The sequence below is a fragment of the Pseudophryne corroboree genome, chromosome 9, assembly GCF_028390025.1.
Source record: "Pseudophryne corroboree isolate aPseCor3 chromosome 9, aPseCor3.hap2, whole genome shotgun sequence".
Classification (NCBI taxonomy): Eukaryota; Metazoa; Chordata; class Amphibia; order Anura; family Myobatrachidae; genus Pseudophryne; species Pseudophryne corroboree.
Genome location: NC_086452.1, coordinates 139,334,474 through 139,353,881, shown reverse-complemented (window position 1 = coordinate 139,353,881; position 19,408 = coordinate 139,334,474). Strand labels below are relative to the sequence as shown.

Sequence of the window (19,408 nt, the reverse complement as noted above, 5' to 3'; positions counted from 1 at the left end):
ACGCAGGCACCAGCACTAGGTATGCCAGACTATGGGAAACCCTTTGAACTATACGGAACAGAAAGTGCTGGGTGCGCAGCAGGTGTACTAACACAAAAACACGGTGACGCCAGCAGGCCAGTCGCATACTACAGCGCCCAGCTAGACACGGTAGCGCGATCCCTCCCCACATGCTTGCGTAGCGTTGCGGCGATAGCATTGCTAGTGACGAAAAGCGAAGATGTCGTGCTAGGCCACAACCTCACAATCCATACACCGCATGCGGTATCTGCCTTATTGAATTCTGCCCAAACCAGACACGTCTCATCTGCAAGGTTTACAAGATGGGAATTGGCATTAATGGCCCCAGTAAACATCACCATAAGGAGATGCAGCGCATTAAATCCTGCAACATTTCTCCCAGGTGTGCCTGGTCAGACACAAAGGGTGGAAGGTGAGAGTGATGGGGAAGGAGGATTTAATGCAAAGGAAGATACACATGATTGTATGGAATATTTGACCCAAAATTTTACCGCAAGGCCTGACATCAGTGACAATCCACTGGAAGATGCAGAACTCACGTTCTACACGGACGGTAGTTGTCACAGACAGTCAGACTCGGGAGACTTGTGTACTGGATACGCAGTCGTAGATGACCAAGACACCATAGAAGCGGAACCGCTAGGCCCACCTCACTCAGCCCAGGTTGCTGAACTGGTCGCCCTAACCAGAGCATGTGAATTGGCTAAGGGTAAGTCAGCCAATATCTACACCGATTCCAGATACGCGTTCGGGGTAGTCCATGATTTCGGAGCGCTATGGCGGCTCAGAAATTTCATGACGGCGGCTGGTACACCGATAGCGCATGCAGCTTATATAAAAAGGCTTCTAACAGCGATACAGGAACCCGACAGAGTGGCTGTTATCAAATGTAAAGCACATACATATAGCCAAGACCCAATATCCCTTGGTAACAGCCGAGCAGACGAAGCCGCAAAGCTTGCAGCTGCTACCCCCATACAGACAGACACCACACAACTGATGGTATTTAATACCATCAACACACAAAAGTTGTGTGAGATGCAGAATTTGTGTTCCACACAGGAGAGAGCAGTCTGGAAGGCAAAGGGATATGGCCAGGAGTCCTCAGGGCTCTGGACGGATGGACATGGTAAACCAGTGGCCCCCAGGGCATACCTTCCATGTCTGGCTGAAGCAGCTCACGGGCTGACTCATCTAGGCAAGGAGGGGATGTGCAAATTGGTAAGAGCATACTGGTGCGCCCCAGGATTCTCCTCTCATGCGGGTAAAAGAGCAATGTCATGCCTTACCTGTCTGAGAAAGAATATTGGAAAAGCAATACCTACAGAACCATCCCATATCCCACCTGCCGGCGGCCCTTTCCAGGTAATACAAATTGACTTCATTCAATTACCCCCATGTCGAAATTTGAAATATGTACTTGTTTGTATAGATGTTTTCTCGAATTGGGTCGAAGCTTTTCCAGCAGCTACAAATACCGCTATGTTTACAGCTAAGAAAATTGTGCAGGAATTTGTATGTAGATATGGTATCCCTAGAATCATTGAAAGTGATAGGGGTACCCATTTTACAGGTGATGTCTTTCAAGGAATGTGTAAGTTGATGGGAATTGATAGTAAGCTGCACACTCCGTACCGTCCACAGGCGAGTGCGAAGGTCGAAAGAGTGAACAGCACTATTAAAAATAAATTGAGTAAAGTAATGGCAGAGACAGGATTGACGTGGCCAGAAGCTTTACCCATTGTTTTGTATAGCATCAGAACCACTCCCAGGTCCCCTCTTAATCTGTCTCCTTTTGAAATCTTGTTTGGTCGACAACCGCATGTCATGATTAACCCTCAGGATGATTTGAAATGTAACAATGAAGTAACTGTAAAGTACTTGATTAACATGAGTAAGCAGTTGAGGAATCAAAATGATAATCTGAAGTTGATGATTCCTGATTTACCAGATAGTAATTGTCATGACATTGAACCTGGGGATTATGTAATGATACGAAATTTTCTACGCTCAGGTTGTCTTATTGATAGATGGGAAGGACCATACCAGGTCTTATTGACTAGCACCACAGCATTGAAGGTTGCTGAGAGAGAGACCTGGGTCCATTCATCCCACTGCAAAAAGGTTGCTGATCCAGAGAAGTCCCGTGATAAGGAACAGACGGTAGAGGTTGTATCACTGGAGTGTCTGTTCCAGGAGGACTGAGGCGGCACCTGAGCCTTGAAGACCGAAAGCAGTTGTCGACTCCCTTCTCCCTTTTATTGTTTTTCTCCACTTCCCAGCCCCTCTCCCTTAAAATTTCTTTTTCCCCCTTCTCATTCTTCTCTATTTCCTCCTCAAAGATGGACTTGCCCCAAGAGACTGTGATCCGGATTTTGATGTTAACCATGATGTTGACCAGAGCAGTCTGTTCCGGCGAGAGTACCATAGAGGTCGAGAGAGGTTCTGGAATGGGTTCCGATTATGATGATGGAGGCGTAGTTTTCCAAGATCAACCAAACCAACAAGCAAAGGCGAGTATCAGAAAACGATCCGATAGAAGAAATTGTGATGGATTGTTGGCTGAAGAAAATTGTATCTGTAGGCTCTGTGATAATCTGGTTGAAGATGGATGCATAAAGAAATGCCAATCTAGTTTTAATATCCATATAGACCGGCATCCATTGAGTGACTATCACTCCTTAGTGGGTAACGTGTTAAACCAAACAGATTGTTGGGTATGCTCTCAAGTACCTCAGGGTCACAGCAAATCAGGGCTAGTACCATTTCCTTTAACGTTAGGGGAGGTACTTGAGCTAAGTGGTGGGAGACCGGTGGACCGGAGGTTTAACATCTCCAGCCCTCCTAGTTTGAAGCTCCACCAATACCATGTGGATAGGTCCCTCTTATGTTTTAACATCTCCAATCCCAGAAAACCGGGAAATTGGGAAGTGTCATGGAGCAACCTTACCATGACCTTTTCACACAGAGCAGATAGAATGCCTACAGATACAGAGCTCGTACGCCATATAGCCAGTAGAGGAAAATCTTTCCGGTATCGATATACCTTAGGAAATAGGATTACTAGAGTTGGAGAGGTATCACCAGGATACTGTGCACATATCGTACAAACCGATACGTGCATTAAGCAGTTGGAAGAATTAGGGTCAGGAGATTTCACCTGGAAGGTTTGTAACATGGTCATGTCCTTCTCCGTCCCATATGTTCTCCCCGATGACGCATATTTCATATGCGGGAGAAAGGCGTACAAGTGGCTTGCCCCAAACTCTGAAGGATTGTGTTATATTGGAAAAGTATTGCCTGAAGTGATGACTGTTACACATGACAAAATGAAGGACATACACCGTGGTGCCCAAGCTCCTTATACTCACACTCATTACGAGCACCGAGTTAAAAGACAACTGTCAGAAAGGTTAGAGCATCCGGCCTCTGATCTTATCCATGAATCCACCGGGATTCAGGTTCTGGTAGCGTTAGATTTCACTCGTACCGCTCGAGGAGTGATGAATTATAGATACATTTCCGCACTCGCCAATTTGTTAGATAATATCACTGAAATGTATGATGACACGTTTAGATACACTGGAAGAGAACTTCAAGCTTACAAAACAGAACTGGTACAGCATAGAATGGTTCTTAATTATCTCACAGCAGTGACAGGCGGATATTGTGTTACATTGGCAACACAGTACGGCATAAAGTGTTGCACGTATATCACAAATAGCACCGAGGATCCGGTAGAGGTCATAGACCAAAAGATGGACGATATTCTCCAATTGAAGTGGGAATTTCGTCGAAAACACAATCTCACCCTTGCTGCTGTAGGTAATGAGCTGACTGGTTGGGTGTCATGGTTGAACCCGCGAAATTGGTTCTCCGGGTTAGGAGACTGGGCTCAAGGAGTCATAATGGATGTTGGAAAGTTTCTACTATGTATCTTGGGTGTCGTTATATCGATTGGATTGATATTTAGATGCGGGCAGGCTTTAATGAGGTGCAAACAAAGTACAAGAGTGATGAGCTTGAGGAGCGAGGAAACCGTAATTAACCTGGATTTGATTTATGACCCAATGATAGAAACCAGAATGTGATGAAAATGCGATTATACGGTCCGTTTCTTTCACCTGTTTTTCTGCTTTTCTCCAAGATACAAAGACCCCCTTGGACGAGGAAGTTGACGAGACGCTATACAGACAACAGACAAGCACCAAAGAAGAAGATTTGACAACTTTAAATATGGACACTTGATGAACTTTGCCATGGATCCCCAGTTTCCCTAGTACTTTTAAACTCACGCTAGCCCAACATTTTTTGTAAATCTGATGGCTCAGACAAAGCTATTTGCTCATGCCCAAGGAGCAATACAGCGCAAAGAAGACGACTCTCAACAGATACCGAACACAACTTCGACGACAGATGTACATTTCCCTGACATAGAATATCATTGCATTTTCCATAAGTGTTCTTTATCCTCATCTCTACAACCCTCAGGTAATGACACACATAGACGATAGGGAATACAGGCACAGATATCAGCAACCACATACCTCCCCCATTCATGTATCATCAACTAAAATGTGCTCCCCATTTTGTTCAAAATCCGAAAAGAGCTCGGTAAAGTTTGACAGCCCATCCACAGACCTGTACCACAGGATAAGAAGGAATTCAAATGTATACTTCGCAATACCTCGAAGCTTGATTTACCACACGTACGGCACGATGATACATGACCCTCCAAACATGGACTCATACACACATGCTTCTGCTTTCTCACTAGGTCATACCCTCTTCACACCTACTCCACTCTTCTCCCCTACCCAACCATGGAAATCAATTAACCCCTGACTTACATTTTTCTCCTTAAATGTTTTGTGGCAGTTATTATTGACTGCCAAAGGGTGGACTGTCAAAGTCAGAAAAATGTCTCAATGCACGTTGCCATATTTGCACCGCACACTGGTCCGCGCTGCGCGTGCGTACGCTCTCCCGTGGAGACGCATACCCGCAATAGCGTGCACTCGCAGGCGCGGTATGCGTATTTACGGTAGAGTTTATGTAGTCGTAGCGTGCGACTCATTCGTTACAAATGTTCACAATTAATGTAGTATATAGATCATGGTCCCTTTGATAGATTCTGAAAGTTTGGTTAAAATACAATGTCCCAGAGCTGAGAAATCCCTCTTTATATCGTACGAAGGGTCTAACAGGAATCATACAGCAGTGTTTGGTACCCATCGGAAGAGTATTTAATTAGCAATATTCCGGTGTTGGTTTGGAGCGTATTAATCGCTCGTGCGAATAGTTATGGACATAAGAAGTTTATGTCCATTTCTATTATTTACACATACTCAGGTATGCGGCGGGAAACCCAGTTTCCCACCCACCTGAGCTGTTGGAAATCGTCACAGCCCACCTGTATGAATCACCCTATGACCTTTTGTTATGATGCAGGGCCGAATTCCTTCGGCCAATGGACAATTGGATTGTAGGACCAGGAGATTGCATTGTGTGTGGGGCATAAATAGGCAGGCCGACCACATCCAGCTCTCACTCTCTCATCAACGGTTATCTGCTGATAGCCGGGAGCTGGATATCGAGGCGCAGGCGATCATACCCTTTGTGCGTAAGTTTCTCTCCGTTATCATTGTCTTTCTGTGAGCCAATTCTCTCTCTCTCTCTCTCTCTCTCTCTCTCTCTCTCTCTCTCTCTGTTCTGTTCTCTCATATCTCCCCTAGACTAGGCTAGTATTGTATTGTATTAGATAGTATTGTATTGTATTGCATTTAGGTCAGTGTAGTATTGTCTTTTTGTATTTATTGTTTAGTTCTGTGGTTAGGAAGTCTTTGTTATATTGTAGTGTATCATTTGTACTGTTATCCCCTTTTTTACAAGTATATTAGATATAATACAGTTAATAGGCTTTGGAACCTAAACCAGTATCTGTGTATTTTCTATAGTGTTAAGTGTTCACTTGAGCGTCGGTGACGCTCAAGCAGCTTTGTAGTTAGTCAGGTTACACAAGGTTGCACTTACACCCTGTATTCACATTAAGTTATTCTGTGTATTTCATTGGTATAAGGTTTAAACATTAAGGTATAGCGTTGTGAGCGTCTGCGCCGCTGGTGATCTCCTCGTGGTCTCGAGCGTCCGCTACGCCATAGCGAATCATTACTCTAGTCATAGCCAATAACGTGTCCTGTGATCACTGGGCCGTGAGCGAACGTGACGCTAGAGCGTCTCGCCTACGGCTGAGCGATCGCTACGCCAATAGCGTACCATTACGGTACTTCTTAAGTAAACAGCGTACAGTGTTCTTAGCTTCATAAAGGGTTGTTTATACGACAAAGGAATTTAGCATTGTCAACAGATATTCGTGAAGGGAGTGCTGCATATTCAGCCTCCTTTTGTACCTCCGGTGGCGCCGTGGGATCTTAATGTGGTATTAAGTTTCCTCAAGTCAGCTTGGTTTGAACCACTCACAACAGTAGAGTTGAAATATCTCACTTGGAAAGTGGTCATGTTGTTGGCCTTGGCTTCTGCGAGGCGTGTTTCGGAATTAGCGGCTTTGTCACCTAAAAGCCCCTATCTGGTTTTCCACGTGGATAGGGCAGAATTGAGGCCTCGTCCTCAATTTCTGCCTAAAGTGGTCTCCTCTTTTCATATGAATCAACCTATTGTCGTGCCTGTGGCTACACGGGACTTGGAGGATTCCGAGTCCCTTGATGTGGTCAGGGCTTTGAAGATTTATGTGGCTAGAACAGCGAGGGTTAGGAAAACTGAAGCGCTGTTTGTTCTGTATGCAGCCAACAAAGTTGGCGCGCCTGCTTCAAAGCAGACTATTGCTCGCTGGATCTGTAACACGATTCAGCGGGCGCATTCTACGGCAGGTTTGCCATTGCCTAAATCGGTTAAGGCCCATTCCACTAGGAAGGTGGGCTCGTCTTGGGCGGCTGCCCGAGGGGTCTCGGCATTACAGTTGTGCCGAGCAGCTACTTGGTCGGGGTCAAACACCTTTGCAAAGTTCTATAAATTTGATACCCTGGCTGAGGAGGACCTCCTGTTTGCTCAATCGGTGCTGCAGAGTCATCCGCACTCTCCCGCCCATTTGGGAGCTTTGGTATAATCCCCATGGTCCTTACGGAGTCCCAGCATCCTCTAGGACGTTAGAGAAAATAAGATTTTACACTTACCGGTAAATCTATTTCTCCTAGTCCGTAGAGGATGCTGGGCGCCCGTCCCAAGTGCGGACTTCTTCTGCAAGACTTGTATATAGTTTTTGCTTACATAAGGGTTATGTTATAGTTTCATCGGTTTAGACCGAGACTATGTTGTTTGTTCATACTATTAACTGGGTAGTTATCACAAGTTATACGGTGTGATTGGTGTGGCTGGTATGAATCTTGCCCTGGGATTCCCAAAAATCCTTTCCTCGTACTGTCCATCTCCTCAGGGCACAGTTTCTCTAACTGGGGTCTGGAGGAGGGGCATAGAGGGAGGATCCAGTGCACACCCAGAGTCCAAAGTCTTTCTTAAAGTGCCCATGCCTCCTGCGGAGCCCGTCTATTCCCCATGGTCCTTACGGAGTCCCAGCATCCTCTACGGACTACGAGAAATAGATTTACCGGTAAGTGTAAAATCTTATTATACTGCAGGTACATGAACAAAAACTCCACTGTTTATTATTGTTAGTTAATATAATACATTTTTTATTTATATAGCGCTCTTTCTCCGACAGGACTCAAGGTGCTTTACACACATCAAAAACAATGCACATAATACAGAAGCTTTAGGTAAAAATGCAATTAACAAGCCACACAGACATAAAAGAAAACCTTGAGCACACAGTAAGTATAATGCAGGATTGGTGTAGGCATTTTGGGTAACAACTTCCAAGGGTTGTGTATTCCAGCCTCACAAGGTACCAGATGAGGCAGCCATCTTGGGTGCACTGCGTAAGATTGCCCTGGGTGGAATTGTCTACCCCTAGAAGAGATAGTGTAATGTCTTAACGCTCAGAGTAGGGTCCCAACACAACCACCAAGTCCATATATTTTTCATCCCATCCACAAGAATACCAGATGAGGCAGCCATGTTGGGCGCACTACAAAATTTACACTGTGGGAGATGAGCCATACAAGGGCCCAGTGAGTATATGGGAAAAATGACACTTGAGGAGCAGTAGTATGATATACTCTGTATGGAAAGATCCACATGAACAACATCCTGCCCGCGTAGGAACCATCCGAGGCCACCATCTGGGGTGCACTGCGTAGATCACACTGGCAGGGTGAGCAAACAGTGAAGGTACATATTGCAGGAATATCACACAGTGGTGTGGAAGAGAAGAAAAAAAACACATGGTAAGAAAACATTTGCAGGTAACCAATGGAAGGGGGGAAATTAGGATAACATTATTTTGCTAAAATTATAAATGTCCTGGTCTCATGGGAGCAGTACGGGTGGGTAATAAGAATGTGGGGAGCACCCTCAAGTACAATGGAAGTGTCGCTGCTGAGCCTGCTCCTGGTGCTCTTCCCCCATAGCTCCCTGCTTATGTTGAAGGTTAGACCTGGGGGCAGACATGATGTTCTCAGCCAGAGGGGTGGTAAGCCTGGTCCTGGAGTTCTCATTGCAGAGGTGTGGAGAGGCCATAATAACTCTGAGCTTTGTGGTTGTAATGCTGTACTTCTGTAGTAATGTTGGTTTGTTTGCCTTCTGTTTTCCTTCAGTTTAATGCAGGTATAATGCTGGTATTGATTTTTAGCTGCTACTTTATAATTAGCCACTTCATATACTAGCACTGTAGTGTCCTAAAGGACTGGCGTCCTAAACTATACTGAATAAATAGGACTACTGCAACATGTATTCATCCTGAATACAACCCCCACCCCACACAGCAACCCTCCACCTCCAGCAAAAGGTGTTAATCAAATCTAACAAATGTAAGGTCAGTAAACCACGCTCAATCACTATAAGTTCTTAACATAGTACAGATATGTACTACGTTCAACATAGTACAGACATACTTATTAATGACCTAGGAGCAGGTCTGGAGAGCACAGTGTCAATTTTTGCAGATGATACTAAACTGTGTAGGGTAATTAATTCAGACAAGGATGTTGAGTCTCTACAGAATGGTTTATTTAAACTGGAAGTTTGGGCAAATAAATGGAGAATGAGGTTCAATATACAAAAATGTAAAGTTATGGTGAAAATGTAGGGGAAACCGTAGTTGAAAAAGATTTGGGGGTGCTCATTGATAATAGACTTAGTAGCAATAGACATTGTCAAAGTGTATCAGCAAAGGCAAATAAGGTGTTAGCATGGATAAAATTGGGAATTGAGACACGGGATGAAAGTGTAAACCTGCCTCTGTATAAATCATTGCTACGGCCACACCTTGAATACTGTGTACAGTTCTGGGCACCACACTATAGAAAAAGATATCTTGGAACTTGAAAGGGTTCAGAGGCGAGCCACAAATTTAATTGAGGGGCTAGAGGCACTGGATTATGAGGAAATGCTTACTAAGTTAGATATGTTTACACTAGAAAAGAGGCGTCTAAGAGGAGAATTATATATTTTTCAATATTAATAAAAGTGACAATACATGGAGATATCAGTGGATTTGTTGACTGAAAAATCTCTACACAGGATACATGGGCATCCTCTGAGGTTGGAGGAGATAAAATGTCATACCCAACGTAGGAAAGGGTTCTTTACAGTAAGGGCAGTAAGGATATGGAATTATCTGCTAGAGAAGGTAGTAATGGTGGAATAAGTTTAAAAATGGATTAGATAAATTTCTAACTGAAGAAGATATCCAAGGATAGAGCATTTAAAATGAACGTATTTTAGAAATAGCACAAATTATAGTGTTAGAATAAAAACATAACTTCATCCGGGTTGTTATGGTTACACTATTTTTACATACAGAATAGTGTAAGATTTATATTACAGGTTGAACTCGATGGACAATTTGTATTTTTTCAACCTCATTAACTATGTTACAATGTTACTATAATCCACTTATAACCGCTTACTAAACTTTTAACTATGCATTGTAATCACTGCTGTGACATAAAAATATAGATCACTTAAATCCAATGAAAGTACTAAATAATAGGTTAAATATGTATACACTAGAAAAGAGGCATCTAAGTGGAGACATTAATATCTTTAAATATGTAAAGGGTCATTACAAGGAGTTAGCAGGGGATTTGTTTATTAATAAGAACTCTGTATAGGACACGTGGGTACTCGCTGAGGCTAGAGGAGAGAAAATTATGTACACAGCATAGGAAAGGGTTCTTCACAGTAAGGGCAATAAAGATTTGGAACTCCCTGCCGGAGAAGGTGACAATGGTGGACTCTGTAAATGCATTTAACAATGGATTGGACAAATTTCTAACTGAAAAAGGTACTGTATCCAAGGTTATAGCATTTAATATATTGACATTACATATCTGGGAGTGATACGAATTATAGTTGTTAATTGGTACTAAACCATTACTTCAGCAGGTACATTATAATGTGCACAGCTTAATGCAGAATACAGGTTGAACCCGATGGGCATTTTGCCTCTTTTCAACCTCATTAACTATGTAACCATGTTACTAGTTGATCAGATTACCTAGTAATACTTCATTAACAGCAGTTGAAATTGGCTGCAATAGTAATCTGATGTTTTCAGACGGAGGGGTAGTAGGCATTGGTCCTGGTGTTCTCATGACAGATGTGAGGAAAGGCCACATAATGATTCTGAGCTGCATTGTTTGTGGAACTAGTTTAATTAGAGATTCTAGAGTAGTCCAAAGTCCAAATCCGATTTAAACTCCGGTTCTAACTTCATCTTTAAAATACATCCTTAACAAATGCATACTTACAAATGCATGCAGGCCAAGTCCAGAGTGCAGAGCCTCTGTGATTTCTGTTTAAACAAGTTCTGTTTAAACACTTACCGTGTTGCACCCCAAATCTAGGAATAGGTGATTGCAGTGGATTAGTACTTTTTGTTTATTGTATTAATTTTTTTAATCTTTTTGTGATCACATTTTCTCATGCACCCTATTTTAACTTAATTATAGCTTGTGTCAGCTGTTTTCCTAGGTGCTTTACAACAGGTGTGTTGGCAACTGTCTCACCTATTTAAGCAAAGTTGCTGTGAGCTTTAGACCAGGTAACATAACTAAAGTTTTAACACTAATGTGACAGCTATTTTTATGATAATTATTTTGACAATAGAGTAGGTAGGACCTGCAGTATTGTGGGGTCCCTTGTCTGGGGCTGCAGGCTTAAATGCATTGATCAATACATGATCTAAAACCCCACTGTTTATTATTGTTAGTTAATATTGTGAGTGCAGAGCCCCTGTTATTTCTGTTTAAACAATGTGGTTACATACTGTGTTGCACCCCAAATCTAGGAATAGATGAGTGCCGTGGAATAGTTCTTTTTGTCTTTTGTCTGTGTCTGTCTGTCTATATATTCATTGTTCAAGGTGCTCCCTATTTGGAACATACAGTTCAAATAATTCATTTTCAAGTGCTTAAATATTTGATGACCTTGCCCTGTAAGTGCATACTTGGAATGACATTGGTACTGTTATGTGCATTCATTTACCATAAATGGGCTACTAATTTTTGTTTCTTTTTAAAGATTTTTGCAGAGTATTACTCGACATCAGCATTATTACATCTCTCTGTACAGTTAGGAGTGCTTGGAAGACACATCATACAGGCTCTATACTCCCCCATAACAAAATGTAGGCTGGGACACAACATTTTTTTTTGAACTCTAGTGATGTTCGGGGGTTTTCCATAAGACCCTAACCACTTTATATAAAAGCCTACACTAAGCTCCGCTTAATGTGGGATCTATTTAACAAAACATGCAAACCATCCCATTAACCATAATTTCTGCAGCGGTGTATACTGGGTTCCATAACACAGTAAAGAAAAGAATCTAGGTTGCAATTAATCTTAAATCTTGTGCTGGGATAGCATATCACTTTACTGCTGGCTAGGCTTCTGCACGGCTATGCATGCACAGACCAAAAACGCATCAAACGGGAGGGAAAGACCCTGGAGGCGGCTAGGCTGGGATCTCCTGATCTCTGACTGGTGATCCTCTCCCCAAAACACTAGCTATCAAAGCCAAACTCTGAAAAGCTAAATTGGCATTGACAGCAGTCCCCATTGAGAAGAATGGGGACTACAATGTGCAGAGTTTTTCCTAACGCAGGAAATATCTGAGGATTTTTTTTAATTTTTTTTTTATATATAACTGCATTTACGTGAAGGCCATTTGTCAGGCTTGCTCTCTGACCATCTGATTACATATTTATAAATCCAATTAAGGGAATATGTGAATACAGGTTGAGTATCCTATATCCAAATATTCCGAAATACGGAATTTTCTGAGTGAGAGTGAAATAGTGAAACCTTTGTTTTTTGATGGTTCAATGTACACAAACTTTGTTTAATACACAAAGTTATTAAAAATATTGTATTAAATGACCTTCAGGCTGTGTCTATAAGGTGTATATGAAACATAAATGAATTGTGTGACTGTAGACACCCTTTGTTTAATGCACAAAGTTATAAAAAATATTGGCTAAAATTACCTTCAGGCTGTGTGTATAAGGTGTATATGTAACATAAATGCATTCTGTGCTTAGATTTAGGTCCCATCACCATGATATCTCATTATGGTATGCAATTATTCTAAAATACGGAAAAATCCGATATCCAAAATACCTCTGGTCCCAAGCATTTTGGATAAGGGATACTCGACCTGTATGTCCACTTACATCTAGCCTCCCTGCACGTTATGCTGTGGTGTGATTTGGCAGTGCCGAGTGTTTTTTTGTGCTATGTTTCCATTAAAATGCCTCTTATTCAAAAAATGATGCAAGCAGGACACACAAGCAGCTTATGCTGATTAAAATGATATGTGACATGTCTATATTCTGTGTGTGACTGCAGCTATATCTGTATACAAAATGCTGTGCTACAGTGTTTGCCTAGTAAACACTAACATAGCATTTCGTATGCCAATACAGGCGCGGTCACATGCCACATATAATTTTAATCAACATAAGCTGCTTGTGAATAAGATGCATTTTCGGCAAAAAAATGCGCCCAATGCTAACGGAGTTGCACAGGACCTGTCGGCTTACTCGGATCAGGCATCTCCTGCTTGGCAAGATGTATGAGGACACCTCTGTACATACAGTATGTAAATAAGCACTGATGTGAAGAAATTAATAAAAGAAATCCACCCAGCTTTGAATGGAAAAAGCACACATCTCCCTTTGGAAATATCCTTTCTCGTTAAAATCTTTCATATTATTATTTTCATATGGCATGCATTTAACAAGCAGGATAGCTATGTGGGCGTGATCAGTCCATGAAGCATGCAGGTGCCGCTCCATGCATCTAGCACCTGCACAACTGACATCGTAGAGCCTAAAGATCAGTGAAGACTTTGGAGTCTGTGCTACAAATGAAAGTATGTTTCTTGTGGTGATAATGAAAATGCTGTTGGTTTTACAGTCAGCATTATTATAGACAATGTTGCTCCATACAGCAATGCGAGTGCTCCCATTAGCGAGTTGCCCCCCCCCCCCCCCCCCCCAACTCAACTTTTTTTCTTCCATCATCTTTTAATTACTTCAGATATGTACTTATGATTTGTTATGTGAACCTTTTATTAATATATACTGGCATTGTGCATGGAGTAGGTGGATGTGCTGGTGTTACACCAAATCATAAACTGTGTTTGTAACAGATTCAGTCGGAATGTTAACACAAGGATTCACATGCATCATTCTCTCCTTTAGGCTATGCAGAATGATGCTCAAGATTCATTTAGTCACCATGCATCCAGTGAACTTCTTACTTCATTGTTACTGAGTAACTCTACTGCAGCAAAGCCAGACACTAAGGGCCTAATTTAGAGTTGCATGCTATGCCCATGTTTTTGCAATTGAGCGATTATCAACAGACATGCTGCAATCGCAAAGGTATCTGTGCAATTGCATTCGCAATGAGGATTCAGTCACAAAGTGAGTGACAGGAAGTGACCATTTGGGGGTGGTAAGCGGAAAGTGGTTGTAAAAACGCTGGCTTGTCATAACCGTTATGGGGTGTGTATGTGATGTCAGCTGCGAGCTCCTAGGTACAAAAACATGGCACCTGCGTGACTACTGCTGCGTCTAGTCAGCGTAGCCATAGACCTACTCTAGCAGTCAAAGTTTAATGTTCTTGCATAAGGCAGAGTATGTGTACGCAAATTGTGAATGAGTTGCGTTTGCTCCGGTACGGCAGTTTCACTTGCTAACATTAACAGTTGCGTAGCTTAGAAAATTGCAATTGCATTAGCGTACAACTCTGAATTAGACCAAAGCAAAATGTCCACTCGTAAGCCTTTTTTCTCTAACGTCCTAAGTGGATGCTGGGGACTCCGTAAGGACCATGGGGATTAGCGGCTCCGCAGGAGACTGGGCACAACTATAAAGAAAGCTTTTAGACTACTGGTGTGCACTGGCTCCTCCCACTAAGACCCTCCTCCAGACCTCAGTTAGATTCTTGTGCCCGGCTGAGCTGGATGCACACTAGGGGCTCTCCTGAGCACCTAGAAAGAAAGTATATTTAGGTTTTTTATTTTCAGTGAGATCTGCTGGCAACAGACTCACTGCAGCGAGGGACTAAGGGGAGAAGAAGCGAACCTACCTAACAGGTGGTAGTTTGGGCTTCTTAGGCTATTGGAAACCATTAGCTCCAGAGGGATCGACCGCAGGACCCGTCCTTGGTGTTCGTTCCCGGAGCCGCGCCGCCGCCCCCCTTACAGAGCCAGAAGCACGAAGAAGGTCCGGAAAATCGGCGGCAGAAGACTTCGGTCTTCACCAAGGTAGCGCACAGCACTGCAGCTGTGCGCCATTGCTCCTCATGTACACCTCACACTTCGGTCACTGATGGGTGCAGGGCGCTGGGGGGGGGGGGGGGGGGGGGGCGCCCTGAGGGCAATAAATAACACCTTGGCTGGCAAAATATACATCATATATAGTCCCAGAGGCTATATAGATGTAAAATTACCCCTGCCAGTATCACAGAAAAAGCGGGAGAAAGTCGGCCGAAAAGGGGGCGGGGCTTCTCCCTCAGCACACTGGCGCCATTTTTCCCTCACAGTTCCGCTGGAAGGAAGCTCCCTGGCTCTCCCCTGCAGTCTGAGAATACTACAGAAGGGTAAAAAAGAGAGGGGGGGCACTAAATTTAGGCGCAGTATAGATATATATATATGTAATATATATAAAAAAAGCAGCTATAGGGAAAACACTCATTGATAGTGGGATCCCAGTGTATAGCGCTCTGGTGTGTGCTGGCATACTCTCTCTCTGTCTCCCCAAAGGGCTTTGTGGGGTCCTGTCCTCTGTCAGAGCATTCCCTGTGTGTTTGCGGTGTGTCGGTACGGCTGTGTCGACATGTTTGATGAGGAGGCTTATGTGGAGGCGGAGCAGATGCCTGTAAATGTGATGTCACCCGCTGCGGGGTCGACACCTGAGTGGATGGTGCTGTGGAAGGAATTACGTGATAGTGTCGACTCCTTACATAAAAGGTTTGACGACATACCTAATGTGGGACAGCCGGCTTCTCAGCCTGTGCCTGCCCAGGCGTCTCAAAAACCATCAGGGGCTCTAAAACGCCCGCTACCTCAGATGGCTGACACAGATGTCGACACGGATACTGACTCCAGTGTCGACGACGAAGAGACTAATGTAACTTCCAGTAGGGCCACACGTTACATGATTGAGGCAATGAAAAATGTGTTGCACATTTCTGATGTTACCCCCGGTACCACAAAAAAGGGTATAATGTTTGGAGAGAAAAAACTACCAGTAGCTTTTCCTCCATCTGAAGAGTTAAATGAAGTGTGTGAAGAAGCGTGGGCTTCCCCTGATAAAAAGATGGTAATTTCTAAGAGGTTACTAATGGCGTACCCTTTCCCGCCAGAGGATAGGTCACGCTGGGAAACATCCCCTAGGGTGGATAAAGCGCTCACACGCTTGTCAAAGAAGGTGGCACTACCGTCTCCGGATACGGCCGCCCTGAAGGAATCTGCTGATAGAAAGCAGGAGGCTATCCTGAAATCTATATATACACAGGTGTGATACTGAGACCGGCTATAGCTTCAGCCTGGATGTGCAGCGCTGCTGCTGCGTGGTCAGATTCCCTGTCAGAAAATATAGATACCCTAGACAGGGACACTATTTTGCTAAACGTAGAGCATATAAAAGACGCACTTTTATACATGAGGGATGCACAGAGGGATATTTGCCGGCTGGCATCCAAAATTAGTGCAATGTCCATTTCTGCCAGGAGAGGGTTATGGACTCGGCAGTGGACAGGTGATGCAGATTCCAAACGACACATGGAAGTTCTGCCTTATAAGGGTGAGGAATTGTTCGGGGATGGTCTCTCGGACCTCGTTTCCACAGCAACAGCTGGGAAGTCTACATTTTTACCCCATGTTCCCTCACAACCAAAGAAAGCACCGTATTATCAGGTACAGTCCTTTCGGCCCAATAGGGGCAAGCGGGTTAAAGGCGCGTCCTTTCTGCCCAGAGGCAGAGGTAGAGGGAAAAAGCTGCAGCATACAGCCAGTTCTCAGGAGCAAAAGTCCTTCCCCGCTTCCTCTAAGTCCACAGCATGACGCTGGGGCTCCACAGGCGGAGCCAGGTACGGTGGGGGCCCGTCTCAAAAATTTCAGCAATCAGTGGGCTCGCTCACGGGTGGATCCCTGGATCCTTCAAATAGTATCTCAGGGGTACAAACTGGAATTCGAGACGTCTCCCCCCCCGCCGTTTCCTCAAATCTGCCTTGCCAACCACTCCCTCAGGCAGGGAGGCAGTGTTACAGGCAATTCAAAAGCTGTATTCACAACAAGTGATAGCAAAGGTGCCCCTACTTCAACAAGGAAGGGGTTACTATTCCACAATGTTTGTGGTACCGAAACCGGACGGTTCAGTGAGACCCATTTTAAATTTGAAATCCTTGAACACATATATAAAAAAATTCAAGTTCAAGATGGAATCGCTCAGGGCGGTTATTGCAAGCCTGGACGAGGGAGATTACATGGTATCGCTGGACATCAAGGATGCTTACCTACATGTCCCCATTTACCATCCTCACCAGGAGTACCTCAGGTTTGTGGTACAAGATTGTCATTACCAATTCCAGACGTTGCCGTTCGGTCTCTCCACGGCTCCGAGGGTCTTTACCAAGGTAATGGCGGAAATGATGATACTCCTTCGAAGGAAGGGAGTTTTAATTATCCCGTACTTGGACGATCTCCTGATAAAGGAGAGGTCCAGAGAGCAGTTGTTGGTAGGGGTAGCACTATCTCGGGAAGTGCTACAACAGCACGGCTGGATTCTAAACATTCCAAAGTCACAGCTGGTCCCTACTGCTGTTCCTAGGGATGATTCTGGACACAGAACAGAGAAAAGTGTTTCTCCCGGAGGAGAAGGCCAAGGAGCTGTCATCTCTAGTCAGAGGCCTCCTAAAACCAAAACAGGTGTCGGTGCATCACTGCACGCGGATCCTGGGAAAAATGGTAGCTTCCTACGAAGCGATTCCATTCGGCAGGTTTCATGCAAGAACCTTTCAGTGGGACCTGTTAGACAAGTGGTCCGGATCGCATCTTCAGATGCATCGTCTGATAACCCTGTCTCCGAGGACAAGGGTGTCTCTGCTGTGGTGGCTGCAGAGTGCTCATCTTCAAGAGGGCCGCAGATTCGGCATACAGGACTGGGTCCTGGTGACCACGGATGCCAGCCTTCGAGGCTGGGGAGCAGTCACACAGGGAAGAAACTTCCAAGGACTATGGTCAAGTCAGGAGACTTCCCTGCACATAAATATTCTGGAACTAAGGGCCATTTACAATGCCCTAAGTCAGGCAAAACCCCTGCTTCAAAACCAGCCGGTACTGATCCAGTCAGACAACATCACGGCGGTCGCCCATGTAAACCGACAGGGCGGCACGAGAAGCAGGACGGCGATGGCAGAAGCCACAAGGATTCTCCGATGGGCGGAAAATCACGTGTTAGCACTGTCAGCAGTGTTCATTCCGGGAGTGGACAACTGGGAAGCAGACTTCCTCAGCAGGCACGACCTCCACCCGGGAGAGTGGGGACTTCATCCAGAAGTCTTTCAAATGATTGTAAACCAGTGGGAAAAACCACAGGTGGACATGATGGCGTCCCGCCTAAACAAAAAGCTAGAAAAATATTGCGCCAGGTCAAGAGACCCGCAGGCGATAGCTGTGGACGCTCTGGTAACACCGTGGGTGTACCGATCGGTTTATGTGTTCCCTCCTCTTCCTCTCATACCAAAGGTACTGAGGATAATAAGGAGAAGAGGAGTAAGAACTATACTCATTGTTCCGGATTGGCCAAGAAGAGCGTGGTATCCGGAACTTCAAGAAATGATGTCAGAGGACCCATGGCCTCTACCGCTCAGACAGGACCTGCTGCAGCAGGGGCCCTGTCTGTTCCAAGACTTACCGCGGCTGCGTTTGACGGCATGGCGGTTGAACACCGGATCCTGAAGGAAAAGGGCATTCCGGAGGAAGTAATTCCTACGCTGATAAAAGCTAGGAAAGAAGTAACCGCGAATGATTATCACCGCATATGGCGAAAATATGTTGCGTGTTGTGAGGCCAGGAAGACCCCAACGGAAGAATTTCAGCTGGGCCGGTTCCTGCACTTCCTACAGTCAGGGGTGACTATGGGCCTTAAATTGGGTTCCATTAAGGTCCAGATTTTGGCTCTATCGATTTTCTTCCAGAGAGAATTGGCTTCACTACCTGAAGTTCAGACTTTTGTTAAGGGAGTGCTGCATATTCAGCCCCCTTTTGTGCCTCCAGTGGCACCTTGGGATCTCAACGTGGTGTTGGATTTCCTAAAGTCACATTGGTTTGAGCCACTGAAAACCGTGGATTTTAAATATCTCACGTGGAAAGTGGTCATGTTGTTGGCCTTGGCTTCGGCCAGGCGTGTTTCAGAATTGGCGGCTTTGTCATGTAAAAGCCCTTATCTGATTTTCCATATGGATAGGGCAGAATTGAGGACTCGTCCCCAGTTTCTCCCCAAAGTGGTATCAGCTTTTCATCTGAACCAACCTATCGTGGTGCCTGCGGCTACAAATGACTTGGAGGCTTCCAAGTTGTTGGATGTAGTCAGGGCCCTAAAAATTTATGTTTCCAGGACAGCTGGAGTCAGGAAGACTGACTCGCTCTTTATCCTGTATGCGCCCAACAAGTTGGGTGCACCTGCTTCTAAGCAGACTATTGCTCGCTGGATCTGTAGTACGATTCAGCTTGCACA

At 44.5% G+C, this 19,408-nt stretch overlaps 1 protein-coding gene across 3 annotated transcripts in view; it reads left to right on the top strand.

Moving 5' to 3' along the window:
* The window catches only part of ALG14 (ALG14 UDP-N-acetylglucosaminyltransferase subunit), a 220,814-nt gene that overhangs the window by 128,810 nt on the left and 72,596 nt on the right, over window positions 1–19,408 (top strand). Inside the window, exon 4 of one of the 3 annotated variants that reach the window (XM_063939830.1) lies at window positions 7,757–7,859. The exons of the other annotated variants lie outside the window; for them this stretch is intronic. Coding sequence (XP_063795900.1) covers window positions 7,757–7,858 — 102 coding nt within the window. The 3' untranslated portion in view covers window position 7,859. Of the gene's footprint in view, window positions 1–7,756; window positions 7,860–19,408 lie in introns of those variants that run through there. 3 annotated transcript variants of the gene reach the window in all.